This window comes from Scylla paramamosain, chromosome 7 (genome assembly GCF_035594125.1).
Source record: "Scylla paramamosain isolate STU-SP2022 chromosome 7, ASM3559412v1, whole genome shotgun sequence".
NCBI lineage: Eukaryota > Metazoa > Arthropoda > Malacostraca > Decapoda > Portunidae > Scylla > Scylla paramamosain.
In genome coordinates this window covers 13,462,949-13,476,912 of record NC_087157.1, presented here as the reverse complement: position 1 = coordinate 13,476,912, position 13,964 = coordinate 13,462,949, and the positions used below count along the sequence as shown (strand labels likewise).

The 13,964-nt window shown below is 38.6% G+C and overlaps 1 protein-coding gene across 3 annotated transcripts in view; it reads left to right on the top strand.

Annotated features, from left to right (window-relative positions):
- LOC135102097 (spermine oxidase-like) overlaps positions 1-13,964 on the top strand; it is a 76,955-nt gene that overhangs the window by 22,628 nt on the left and 40,363 nt on the right. For all 3 annotated transcript variants that reach the window (XR_010269522.1, XM_064006852.1, XM_064006853.1), the window contains exon 11: positions 3,954-4,093. Coding sequence is in view for 2 of the 3 variants with exons in the window: in XM_064006852.1 (XP_063862922.1) it covers positions 3,954-4,093 (140 nt within the window). In the remaining variant the exon portion in view is untranslated. The remainder of the gene's footprint in view (positions 1-3,953; positions 4,094-13,964) is intronic.

Sequence of the window (13,964 nt, the reverse complement as noted above, 5' to 3'; positions counted from 1 at the left end):
ATTGATGCTACATTTATTATACAAGATGTGCATAAAAAATTGACAGCCCTCTTCAAAATACTGTTTTTTCAATTCATTAAGTTCTGTTTTTTTTTTTTTTCTGTTTATTATGATGTGTTCAGTTCACTAGTCTTGCAACAGGTAGGCAAATTTTCAGTACTTTTATTTTCTTCATTAAGGAATACTTATTGTTTGAGACACTTTCTCCAAACTAGAAGTGAAGTGAAGTGCTGTACAGGGAAGGAAGTGCACTACATCAAAATGCAAGTGAGAACTATGAAGGCTTTATGAGGATGTATATACATATGTACATTGTCAAAGAGAAAGTTTTTTTATCCCACAAGTTTCCTTAGTGTTGCTTGTGAACCATATCCTGGAAGACTAATTGCAGCGGCTGTGCTCACTGTGTACCTCACCTAAACCATGGTAAACATGTTGATGGGAGACTGTTGATAGTTATGCTTTTGTTGATGGAATGATGCCACTGCATGTTTAAGTTTTTGTTTTTTATGTAAAATCAGAGAATTAATTGGTTTCATGTCTGATAATACAATACATGTTAGTCCTAGAGTAATTAGTATGTTTTTATTCATACATGTTTTAAAACAGCTCAGCTGTAACCATATTTCTTCAAAAAATAAATGAATAAATAAATAAAAATAAGGGAACAGAACATAGTGCAAATAAGGCAAGATGAGAGAGGTGAGGCAAGGTGTGAGGGTGTAGGACAAGAGGAGGGAAAATGTGTCCGGAAGGGGCGGAGGAGAGAGGGAGGGGGAAATAGGTGTGAGTATGATGGAATGTCAGGTCATGCTGAAATGAGAGAGGTGAGGTTGAGGTGAATAGATGAGGGAGTGGAGAGGATGGTAGGAGCCAAGATGAGGGTATTAGGTGAAGTAGATGTAGATGAATTGTATAAATATTTCGTAGATAAAGTTCATACAGGTCAGTTAGCAAATATCCTGTATAAGGCAATAAGATCACAGAAAATTACCCTAAATGGATGACTGCTAGGTTAAAACGTTATATGGAGTGTAAGAGAAGTATATATAAGAGATTAAGGGCAGGTGAAGAAGTTTTAAGGTCACAATATAATGAATTAGAACAGTCAGGAAGTTAACAAGGAAAGCAAAGGGCAATTATTAATTAAAGGTAGCCAGCTAGGTGAAGATGGACCCCAAGGGATTTTATCAGGTATAAAGGACGAAGAATAAGGATACTATAGGTCCATTAAAGGCAGCAGATGGGGAGCTGGTTAGTTCTGGGTGTCTTCACCCAGGAAAACATGCAGGATATGCCAGATAGTGAACAGATGCTTAAAGCAGATGAGAATGAGAAGCTGACAGATATTTCCATAACTAGGGAGATAGTGGAACAGGAGATAGATAGGCTAAAAAGTTCAAGATACCAAGACCAGATGAAATATATCACAGAGTGCTTAAGGAATGCAAAGAGGTTATTAGTGAGCTGTTAGTTTCTGTCTTTATGAAATCACTTGAGTCAGGTGAGGTAACAGTAATGTGGAGGCAGGCTAATGTAGTACCCATCTTTAAGAAAGGAGATAAAACTTTAGCGTCTAACTATGGACCTGTCAGCTTAACTTCAGTTGTAGGTAAAATATTAGTCAATAATAGCGAGGAACATTAGGGAACATTTAGACAAACATAACTTGATAAATCAGTCACAGCATGGCATCACAAAGGGGAAGTCTTGCCTGACAAACTTATTAAGTTTTTACAGTGAAGTGTACGAGGCAGTAGATAATGGTGATAGTTATGATATCTTATATCTGGACTTTAGTAAAGCATTTAACAAGGTACCCCATCAAAGGCTCCTGAGGAAGGTTAGGGCACACGGATAGATGGGAAGGTGTTTGGCTGGATAGGTTCATGGCTTACTGACAGGCGACAAAGAGTTGTAATAAACAGCTCAAAATCCGAGTGGGGTCACGTAATTAGTGGGGTGCCACAGGGATCAGTATTAGGGCCATTGTTATTTCTAATATATATCAATGACTTGGATAGTAGAATTAGTAGTGATGTTAGTAAATTTGCGGATGACACAAAGATAGGTAGATTGATTAGGTCAGAATTGGATGCCATCGCCTTGCAGGCAGATTTAGATAGGATGGACAGACAGATGGCAAATGCAATTTAATATCAATAAATGCAAAGTACTTAGCATAGGTAGAGGAAACCCACAAAGTAGGTACACTTTAAACAACCAAACTCTGGTAGGTACAGGGTACTAGAAAGATTTAGGAGTTAGAGTTAGCTCTGAACTCCGTCTAGGAAAACAATGCATAGAGGCCAGAAACAGGGATTAATTTTTAGGAGTGTTAAAAGTAGAAGGCCAGAAGTAATATTAAAGTTATACTTGGCGTTGGTCAGACCTCATCTAGACTATGCTGTGCAGTTGTGGTCCCCACATTACAGGAAAGATATAGGTCTATTAGAATCAGTACAGAGGAGAATGATTGAAAGGATACAGGGGATGAGGAGTATTCCTTACGAGGCGAGATTGAAGTTGTTAAATTTACATCTTTAGAGAGACGTAGGTTAAGAGGGGACTTGATAGAAGTCTTTAAGTGGTATAAGGGTTATAACAAGGGGGATGTAAGCAAAATTCTTAGGATCAACAACCGGGGTAGAACAAGAAATAATGGGTTCAAGCTTAAAAAATTTAGGTTTAGGAAGGAGATAGGAAAAAATTGGTTCTCGAATAGAGTGGTAGATGAGTGGAACGGACTCAGTAATCATGTTGTTAGTGCTAGGACATTAGAGAGCTTTAAGGGAAGATTAGACAGGTTTATGGATGGGGATAATAGATGGAAATAGGTAGGTATATTTCATACAGGGACTGCCATGTGTAAGCCTGGTCGTTTCTTGCAGCTTCCCTTATTTCTTATGTTCTTATGTTCTTAAATATCGACTGGAAAATTTATGAAAGTAATAATGTATATATCTTGAATAAAGTGAATTAACATGCAAGTATTTGATGAATTTACAGTTTTCATAATCTAAAATTATCTAGTCTTTGTTTTGAAGATTTGTGTGATTCAGATGTGGATTATGGCTAGTGTTGCTTTTTGAGATATTTCTGATCAGTTTGTTACAGCTCAGGCTGCTTGTTTTTTTTGTTTTGTTTTTTACTGTTACCTGTCCACTGTTACTGCAACTAATTTTGTTTTGCTGTATAAATTTACTCTCAAGCCAGCTCTTTCCACACAAACAATTATAAGTTTATTTATTTATTTATTTATTTTTTTTGCTGTAACAAGCCATGTCTGTTCTTTGCTGTGACAATGTGATCAGGAGTTTTGAATATCCTTAGTTGGAAAGGGAGTTAGAAAAAATTGACATTGAGAAAAGTAAGTACACAGTCTCACAAAGGATTTATCAATAAGGTGAGCGTGTCAACTGAGAAAAGCTGGTGGTGATATGAAGTGTGAATATGAATGGTTTGTGGTTTGTGTGTTCTTTATACTTTTTATTTATTTATTTATTTTTTAAAGTTTTACTAGCTACTGAAACATTTTGTTATGCATGTACTACTTCTGCTTATAAAATGGACTGATGGTGTTTACACTGTGTGAGGAAGATAACAAAATCAAGCTTGCTTTTTATCATTATTTTCTTACTCAAAAATGATTAACTTGTTTTATGAATTTTAAATCTAGTGGAAAAATTATTTATTAATTTTGTTTATCTTTACATTCATATAACTCATCTATCCTTTGTTCTTTTTCTTTAAATACTACAAAAGCAGTGCTTATGTTCATGTCTCTCACTTTTTGTGTGTTTTATTGATTCTCGAATTGCTAATCTTTGCTTTGGGTGGTATTGTGTTCTTAACAGTGAGTCTTTATTAAAAATTCTTACATGAAAATTTGCATTTACTACATAAAAATTGCATTGTGTTGAGAAATGCTGAATGATAATGATTTTTCTCAGTGTCCTGAAGCGTGATGTGCTGGCAAGAATGAAGGGCCGGGAGAAGTACACTGTGGTCATCGTGGGGGCAGGAGTGGCTGGGATTGGGGCAGCACGAGAGTTGAAGGCTCAAGGCATCAACTCTGTGCTTTTACTTGAAGGTACATAAATGTTCTGTGATCATAAAATTATATCAGCTGTAAATTAATGTTTCTTATTTTATGCTGCATTTTTTTATTCTGTTGTAGTTTTATCAAATATATGTTCAAAGAATTTGCAATACTTCACATCACATCATACAAGTGCCCATGCCCTTGAATCTTCTGAATTTTGTTTCATTTTGGATACAATCACAGAGTTACTCTCAGACTAATTTATGTGTGCTGTACATCTCTCACATAACTCCTTAAACTATAAAAGATTCTTTGACTTCCTAACTTAAAAGTGGAACACATTCTGATTCTCTTTCCTTTTTTGGACATCAAAATCCTTGGAGACTCCAATGTTCACCACCAGCTTTGGCTTTCCTCTCCCTTCACTGACCATCCCAGTGAACTAGCCTTCAACTTTGGTATACTCCATAACCTAGAGCAATTAGTGCAACACCCTACTTGTATTCCTGATCATCTTGGAGATATGCCCAGCATTCTTGACCTTTTCCTAGCCTTTAAACCTACACCCAGCATTCTTGACCTTTTCCTAGCCTTTAAACCTTCTGCTTATGCTTTCACACTGTCTTCTCCATTAAGCTCCTCCAATCACAACCTCATATCTGTCTCTTGTTCTGTTGCTCTGATTCCTTCTCAGGATTCCAGAAATCAGAGGTGCCCTTGGCATTTTACATCTGCTAACTGAGTAGATCTGAGATGTTTTCTGATTTTTCATGCAATGACTACTGCTTCCATATCAGAGACCTGTCTCTGTGTGCTGAGTGCATAACAGAGGTGATAGTGTCTGGCATGGAGGTGTACATTCCTGACTCTTTCTCTCTCCCTGAATCTTTCAAACCTTGGTTCAATACAGCCTGTTCTCATGCTATACATGATAGAGGTGGGCCACAAAAGTTACTTGAACCTTCCATCACCTGAATCTGATGCACTTTATATTTCTGCCTGGAATCATGCCAAGTCTGTTCTGCAACTAGCCAAAAACTCCTTCATTAATAGAGAGTATCAAAATCTTTCTAGATCTAACTCCCCTCATGACTTCTGGCACTCAGCCAAAAACATCTTCATCAACTTTACTTTTTCATCTTTTCCTTCTTTATTTCAACCTGATGGCACCATTGCCATATATATTTCTAAAGCTGAACTCTTTGCTCAGACTTTTTCTAAAAACTCCACCTTGGATGATTCAGGGCTTGCTCTGCCCTGTCCTGCACCCTCTGACTACTTCATGCTACCCATTAAGATCTTTCACAGTGATGTTTTCCATGCGCTTGTTGGCCTTAACCCCTTTAAGGCTTATGGTCCTAATGGGGTCCCTCCTGTTGTTCTCTGAAACTGTGCCTCTGTGCTTGCATGGAGGCACTTTTTCAACTCTGTCTACCATAATCTACCTTTCCGTCTTGCTGGGAGTTTGCCTACATTCAGCCTTTTCCTAAAAAGGGTGAGTGTTCTAATCCCTCAAACTACTGCTCTAATGCTTTAAAAGGATATATCAGCCTTTTGACTCATTTTCTGTCAAAAATGGTGAAATGAGATATTTGCTCCAAAAATTCAACCGATGTTCTGGCACTATTCAGTGATAAAGTTTTAGCATTCTGCAGCCATTTTAAAGGCTCTAGGGAGCTTTTAAAGGGACATGTGCTTCGCAGTGGCATTTAAACCTCCACTCTGAGACATGGGAAACATGTACATTTTCAGGTTTTTCCCAGATTTTTTATTTATTTTTTTTTTCAATTTTTATCTTGCAAAAAACGGCATCTACCTGAACAGCTGGCATCCCCTCACTGCCTCAGGGCCAGGCCTACACCTACCAGTGCCAGTGTCCTTGAGGACTTTCAAGCAAGAGGAGGGTGTATCACCTTGCTCTATCACACTTTTTGTTATTCTTACTTCTGAACACTTACACTTGGTCTCATCATGCCAAAAACAAGTGCCTTATGTAAGAAGAGGAAGGAGGCCTTTTTCAAGGCAAGAGCAAGCTGCTGGAAAGATGAATATCAGCAAGAAACTGACGCAGTGCTGTTACCACCAACAACAGCAGGCTTAGGGCTTAGCTCCTTGTTCAAGTGTTAATAAGCAGAAGAGGTTTCTCACACATTCATTTGAATTTCCAGACTGCAGTAGCAAAAGGGGAAACACTACCAAGCCATCGAGAGATGAAGATATTCTTCTCCCTTCCATCTGAGCAGCTGGAATTAGTGAAGAGTGTATACTCGGCATACATTAGATAAAATGATGAAAAGATGTCTGCAGGGACTCACACAGAACCCAAATGAGTCCTTCCACAGCTGCATATGGCTACACTGCCTGAAGCACCTCAGAGCTACAAAAAGAAAGCTTGACTTCATAGTAGCTGTAGCAACGATGGAGTACAACAGTGGTTATGTCAGCAGCAATCTCCATCGCTGTCTCACCCTGCCATACACTTTCATACTTAATAGGGGCCTCAAGAAGAAGGACAACAGGATGGACAGACCACTAATGAAAAAAATGAAGAGCAAACATCTCTAGAGAGAACTCGTTTACTCGCCTCAGAACTTCTGTTGGGTTGGAGTGCGGCATCGTGGAGACTCTCTCATCTTTGCACCCTGTTTTCTCAAAAGCAACTTTTTCAACTTTGTGTTTTAACAACTCCGCTAATTTTTAACCAATTATCTTCATTCTCTTTTAAAGTGATCACCATTTAATATTCTACATCTTAGTCTGATCGGAATTATTTTCCCAGATCTTCCAGTCAAATTTTCCTCTAATTTCTCACTTTTTTTACAAAATAAAAAAAAATGCAAGTTTATAATTTTACTAATAAAAATTGCACAAGCACATAAAATGAAAAAAACATCAGATAAAACTCAAAAGTATTCATTCTAGTTTTAATCAGACAAAATTTAAAGCAATTTTGGAAAGTCATAATTACGTCATTCCTTATATGCTAGGTGGACTGAATTAGCTATTTTAAGGGGTTTAATTTTTTTTTTTCTTTAACAGTTATTGACTGTTATTGGGACAGCTGAAGTTTATCATTAAGACACACTTAAAATAAAAATTTCAAAATGATTGAATGGGTTTTAGCAAAAATGGTTAAAAAGGCTGATATACTCCATTGATATACTGCCTTTCTAAAGTTTTTGAATCTGTCCTCAACAGGAAGATTCTTAAACAGCTATCACTTCCTAACCGTTTATCTAATTGCCAGTATGGGTTCCGTTGAGGCCACTTTACTAGTGTTCTGGCTTTCCTGACTGAGTCTTGGTCATCCTCTTTTAGGGATTTTGGTGAAACTTCTGCTGTTGCCTGAGACATATTGAAAACTTTTGATAGAGTCTGGCATAGAGCTTTGATTTACAAACTACCCTCCTACAACTTCTATCCTTTTTTCTGTAACTTCTCAAGTATCTTTTTTGACCATTCTGTTGTTGCTGTGGTAGACAGTCATTTCTTCTCCTAAGACTATTAACCCCTTCATTACGATGATGCACAAAGTGTGTCATTACTCGCTCACATAACCATTTGATGACTCGTGTCGCTCCCCTGTGTTTTATGCACAGAGAGTGAAATCCCATTTTCTGATACAGGCAGAGCAGGGTGTCTTTCATATATCTTGATCACTCAGATCTCTGGCTCCTTCACTTGTCAGCCAGTCATAAAACAATAAATAATTTCAGTACCATCCATATGGCAACTTCCCATGCTGGTTGCAGATCAAGTCTTTGATGCTGATATGAGTTTGTCTGTCTTCCTTACTTATGGCTGATCTTTCTGACAGAAGCAAAGATGATTATGGATGATATGGACATTATAGTGATGATGATAGTTATTCCTGTAGTGATGATGAGACTGATGGCCCTGCCATTGAGATGAGGGAGGTTGAGGAAGGTTGGAGTATAGCATCAGATGTGTTTTCTGACAAGTGCCCTAATTTACCACCAGTTTTTTTCTCAGTTCTCTGTACTGAATCCTGCTCTTGGAAACTCATACATGTACCTTTCTCTGATGCCTTAAAACTTTTTTTTTGAGGATGAGATGGCAAGTTATGTGACTGGGTGAATGACAGCTGCTTATTTTTATTTTTTTTTCCTTTTACATAAGAGGGCCACTGGCCAAGGGCAAAAAAAAAAAAAAAAAAAAAAAAAAAAATATATATATATATATATATATATATATATATATATATATATATATATATATATATATATATATATATATATATATATATATATATATATATATATATATATATATATATATATGAACAAAATAGAAAGGGCTATTTATTGCCAGTTCCCATAAGATGTCAGATAGAATGGTAAGAGAACAGAGGCTAAGTGTCTTGAAACTCCCCTCTTGAAAGAATTCAAGTCATATGAAGGAGGAAATACAGAAGCAGGCATAGAGTTCCAGAGTTTACCAGAGGAAGGGATGAATGACTGAGAATATTGGTTAACTCATGCATTAGAGAGGTGGACAGAATAGGGATGAGAGAAAGAAGAAAATCTTGTGCAGTGAAGCACGGGAGGAGGAGAGACATGCAGTTGACAAGATCAGAAGAGAAGTTAGTGTGAAAATTGTGGTAGAAGACAGCAAAAGATGCAGCATTGTGGTGGTGATAAGAAAGAGGCTGAAGAAGAAGAAGGAGAGGAATTGATAAGACAAAAAGCTTTTGATTCCACCCTGTCTAAAAGAGTGGTTTGAATGGAATCCCCCACACATGTGAAACATAGTCCATACATGGGCAAATAATGCTCCTGTACAGAGTTAGCAGCCGGGGTTGGGTGAAAAAACTGGTGGAGACAAGTCAGAACACCTAACTTCATAGAAGCTGTTTTAGCTAGAGATGAGATGTGAAGTTTCCAGTTTAGATTATAAGTAAAGGACAGACTGAGGATGTTCAGTGTAGAAGAGCGGGACAGTTGAGTGTCATTGAAGAAGAGGAGATAGTTACCTAGAAGGTTGTGTCAAGTTGATGGATGAAGGAATTGAGTTTTTGAGGCATTGAACAATACTAAGTTTGCTCTGGCCCAGTCAAAAATTTTAGAGTGATCAGAAGTCAGGCATTTTGTGGCTTCCCTGTGTGAAATGTTTACTTCCTGAAGGGTTGAATGTCTATGAAAAGGATGTGAAAAAAAAGTGCAGGGTGGTATCATTAGCATAAAAGTGGATGTGACAAGTTTCATGTAGAAGATCATAGATGAATGACAGGAAGAGAGTGGGTGACAGGACAGAGCCCTGAGGAACACTACTGTTAACAGACTTAGGAGAAGAATAGTGACAGTCTGCCACAGTAGCTATAGAATGGTCTGAGAGGAAACTTGAGATGAAGTTACAGAGAGAAGGATAGAAGCCATAGGAGGGTAGTTTGGAAATCAAAGCTTTGTGCCAGACTCTATCAAAAACTTTTGATATGTCTAAGGCACCAGCAAAAGTTTCACCAAAACCCTAAAAGAGGATAACCAAGATTCATCAAAAAAAAAGCCAGAAGATCACCAGTAGAGCAGCCTTGATGGAACCCATACTGGTGATCAGGCAAAAGGTTGTGAAGTGATAGATGTTTAAGAATCTTCCTGTTGAAGAGGGGCAGGAAATTAAAGCAATAGGACAGTAGTTTGAGGGATTGCATCAGTCACCCTTTTTAGGAGCAGGTTGAATGTAAGCAAACTTCCAGCAGGAAGGAAAGGTAGATGTTGACAGACAGAGTTGGAAGAGTTTGACTAGGCAAGGTGCAAGCACGGAGGTACAGTTTCAGAGAGCAATAGGAGGGACTCCATTAGGTACATAAGCCTTCCGAGGGTTAAGGCCAGTGAGGGCATGGAAAATGTCACTGCAAAGGATCTTAATGGGTGGCATGAAGTAGTTGGAGGGTGCAGGAGAGGGCAGAACAAGCCCTGAATCATCCAAGATGGAGTTTTTCACAAAAATTTGAGGAAAGAGTTCAGCTTTAGAAATATATATGGCAGTAGTGGCATCAGGTTAAAATAAAGAAGGGAAAGATGAAGTAAAGTTATTTGAAGATGTTTTTGGCTGGTGCCAGAAGTCACGAGAGGGAGTTAGATCTAGAAAGATTTTGACACTTTCTATTAATGAAGAAGTTTTTGGCTAGTTGCAGAACAGACTTGACAAGATTTCAGGCAGAAATATAAAGGGCATGAGAGTTAGGTGATGGAAGGCTCAAGTACCTTTTGTGGGCCACCTCTCTATCATATATAGTGTGAGAACAGGCTGTGTTAAATAAACCAAGGTTTGGAAGGTTTAGGGTGGGAGAAAGAGTAAGGAATCTATGCTTCCATACCAGATACTATCACCTCTGTTTTGCACTCAGCACATAGAAATGGGCCTCTGACATGGAAGCAGTAGTCATTCCATGGAAAATCAGTGTAATACCTCTTCAGGTTCCCCAATTAGCAGCGACAAAACTCCAGAGGCACCTCTGTTTAGGGGGATCTTGATAAGGGATTGGAGTGATAGGACAAGATACAGATATGAAGTTGTGATTGGAGGAGCCCAATGGAGAGGATAGGGTGACAGCATAAACAGAAGGATTAGAGGTGAGGAAAAGGTCAAGAATATTGGGCATATCTCCAAGACAGTCAGAAATACAATTAGGGTGTTGCACCAATTGCTCTAGGTTGTGGAGGATAGCAGAGTTAAAGGATAGTTCACCAGAATGGTCAGTAAAGGGAGGGGAAAGCCAAAGCTGGTGGTGAATATTGAAGTCTCCAGGAATGGAGATCTCTGCAAAAGGAAAAAGAGTTAGAATGTGCTCCACTTTGGAATTAAGTAATCAAAGATTTTCTTGTAGTCAGATGAGTTAGATGAGAGATATACAGCACAAACAAATTTAGTTTGAGAGTGACCCTGTAGTCATAGCCAGGTGGTGGAAAATTTGAAGATTCAAGAACATGGGTTAAGTTGTTGCACAGGTTAAGTTGTTGCACACTTAGATGTAACATCCAGCTTTGAATTGAAAAGAGGATAGAGAAAATAGGAGGGAACAGAGAAGGGGGCTGTTGTCAGTTGCCTCAGATACCTGCATTTCGGTGAGAAAAAGATGAGGTTTAGTAGAGGAGAGGTGGGGTTCTACAGATTGAAGATTAGATTTAAGGCAGTGAATGTTGCAGAAATTCATGAAGAAAAAAGTTGAGGGAGGTATCAAGACACTTAGGGTTGATACCAGAAGAGCAGTCCAACTTGGGAACTTTTGTGGTCCCCCAAAGAGAGAGCAGCAGTTTTTAAAAAGGAAAAACAGTTCAGAAGAAGATGAAGTCATTGATCCAGATTTCAGAGGTGCAACTGAAGAGAGAAACCCTTACTACCCCAACCAGAATGATGTCAACAACCTGATCAGAGATTTTGGTCTCACAAAGTCCAGTGCTGAGCTTTTGACAGGGAGACTCAAGCAGTGGAATTTGTTAGATGAAAATGTGAAAGTATTAGGTCCTAAAAAGTGTCACCAGCATTTTTCAAATTTTAAGATGAGATAAGATTTAAGATGAGCTTTGTTTTTGCCACAATGTGACTAGTCTGTTTGAAGCAGTTGGAATCATCTTTAACCCCAACGAGTGGCGCCTCTTCATCAACAGCTCATGCAGGAGCCTCAAAGCAGTGCTGCTTCATAATGGGAACATATACTCATCTCTTCCCCTAGCTTACTGTCCAGCTCAAAGAGGGAATACACTAGTTTTGAGATCTTGCCAGATGCCTTGAAACATGAAGAGTACAGTTGGGAGGTTATTGGAGGCTTCAAAATGATGGCCAAGTTTCCTTGTTATCTTTGCCTTTGGGACAGCAGAGACACTACCACAAGAAGGACTGGCCACAGCAGACCAAGTTTAGTGTCGGGAAGAACAACGTCAAATAGGAACCATTGTTGGACTCGAGAAAGGTACTGTTTCCTCCCCTGTACTTAAAATATGGCCTTATGAAACAGTTCATCAGAGCTGTAAATAAGGAGGCTGTGGCTTTCATGTATCCCCAAGATTTCAGCCCTAAGCTGTCTGTGGCAAAAGTGAATGCCAGTGTCTTCATCAGTCCACAAATAAAGAAGGTCATGGAGTGCAAGAAGTTCGCCAAGAAGCTCACTAGAATGGAGAAAGCAGTGTGCAACAGCTTTGTTGTAGTGGTTCTTGGTTTCTTGGAGATCATAAAGCCATTAACTATGTGAAACTTTTTGAGACCTTGGTGAGAAACTATGGCAAGATGGGTTACAGGATGTCCCTCAAAATCCATATCCTTGATGCTCATCTTGATAAATTTAAGGAGAACATGGGGGCATACTCTGAGGAGCAAGGCGAGCGCTTCCATCAGGGTATACTGGACTCTGAATGCCACTGCTAAGGGTTCTATAATGAAAAACATGAGAGACTATATCTGGGGACTGATTCATGAAAGTAATTTACAGTATAAGCATAAATTGTAGAAAACTACTCGCTTCTAATGTTTTATTGTCTCACTTGTGTAATCCTAGAATAAATAAATGTTATTTTTGTATCGTATGTCATTTTGTTTTTACCATGTGCAAATGAGAGTTCAAATTTGCCACTTTCTTTCAATGGGAATGGGTAAATTTCATAAATATCATTATCCTGGCCACAAAAGCAAAGTTAGAAATAAATATGTTTTCTAGGCATAAGCAAATAGAAAATAACAGTTGTTATCCAAGGATTAATATCGTTTTACACATTGATTATCATTTTGACAGGTGTCTCCTGCCTCCTCCTCAAATATCCTGAGGAAAATTATTATATGAGCAAAATTATTTGATGCCCTGTTACACATGATGACATGTATAACTTTCTTGCACAAAATAACTCATAAAATAAATGAATAACAAAAACCTTGAAAAGGGCACAAAAAGTGTCAAATGGCAACTGCTCACTGTAGTGAGCGCTGGTGTCCTCCCCCTCATGCTGTGCTGTTGGGCCCAAACTGCACATTATGTAGTGAAGGGATTAACAGTGGTGTTCCTCAGGATTCTGTCCTGTTAACCACTCTCTTCCTATTATTCATCTATGATCTAAACCAAACTTCTTGTCCTATCCACTTCTATGCTGATGCACTTTTTTCATGTCTTTTTCATAGACATCCAACCTTTCAGGAATTAAACAGCTCATGCAGAGAAGCCATAGAATACCTGACCTTTCATCTCCCAAAAATTTTTGATTGGGGCAGAGCAAAATAAGTATTGTTCAATGCCTCAAAAACTGAATTCTTCCATTCATCAACTTGACACAACCTTTCAGATAACTATCCTCTCTTCTTCAGTGACACTCAACTGGCCCCCTCTTCTTCACTGAACATCCTTGGTTTGTCCTTTACTTATAATTTAAACTGGAAACTTCATGTCTCATCTCTAGCTATAATAGCTTCTATGAAGTTAGGCATTTTGAGTCATTTTCACCAGTTTTTATCAACCCCTCTCCCCCCCACCTGCCCCCAGCTGCTAACTCTGTACAGGAGCTTTTTCTATACATGTATGGAGTATGCTTCACTTGTATGGGAGGTTCCACTCGTACCGGTCTTTTAGGCAGGGTGGAATCAAAAGAATTTCATCTTATCAACTCCTCTCCTTCAACTGACTGTCTTCAGCTCCTCTCTCATCACTGCAATATTGTATCTCTTGCTATCTTCTACTGCTATTTTCATGCTAACTGCTCTTCTGATCTTGTTTATTGGATGCCTCACCTCCTCCTGTGGCCTTGTTGCATAAGACGTTTTACTTTCTCCCCAGCTGCCCCCAGCTGCTAACTCTGTACAGGGGCTTTTTCTGTTCATGTATGGAGTATGCTTCACTTGTATGGGAGGTTCCACTTGTACTGCTCTTTTAGGCAGGGTGGAATCAAAAGAATTTCATCTTATCAACTCCTCTCCTCCA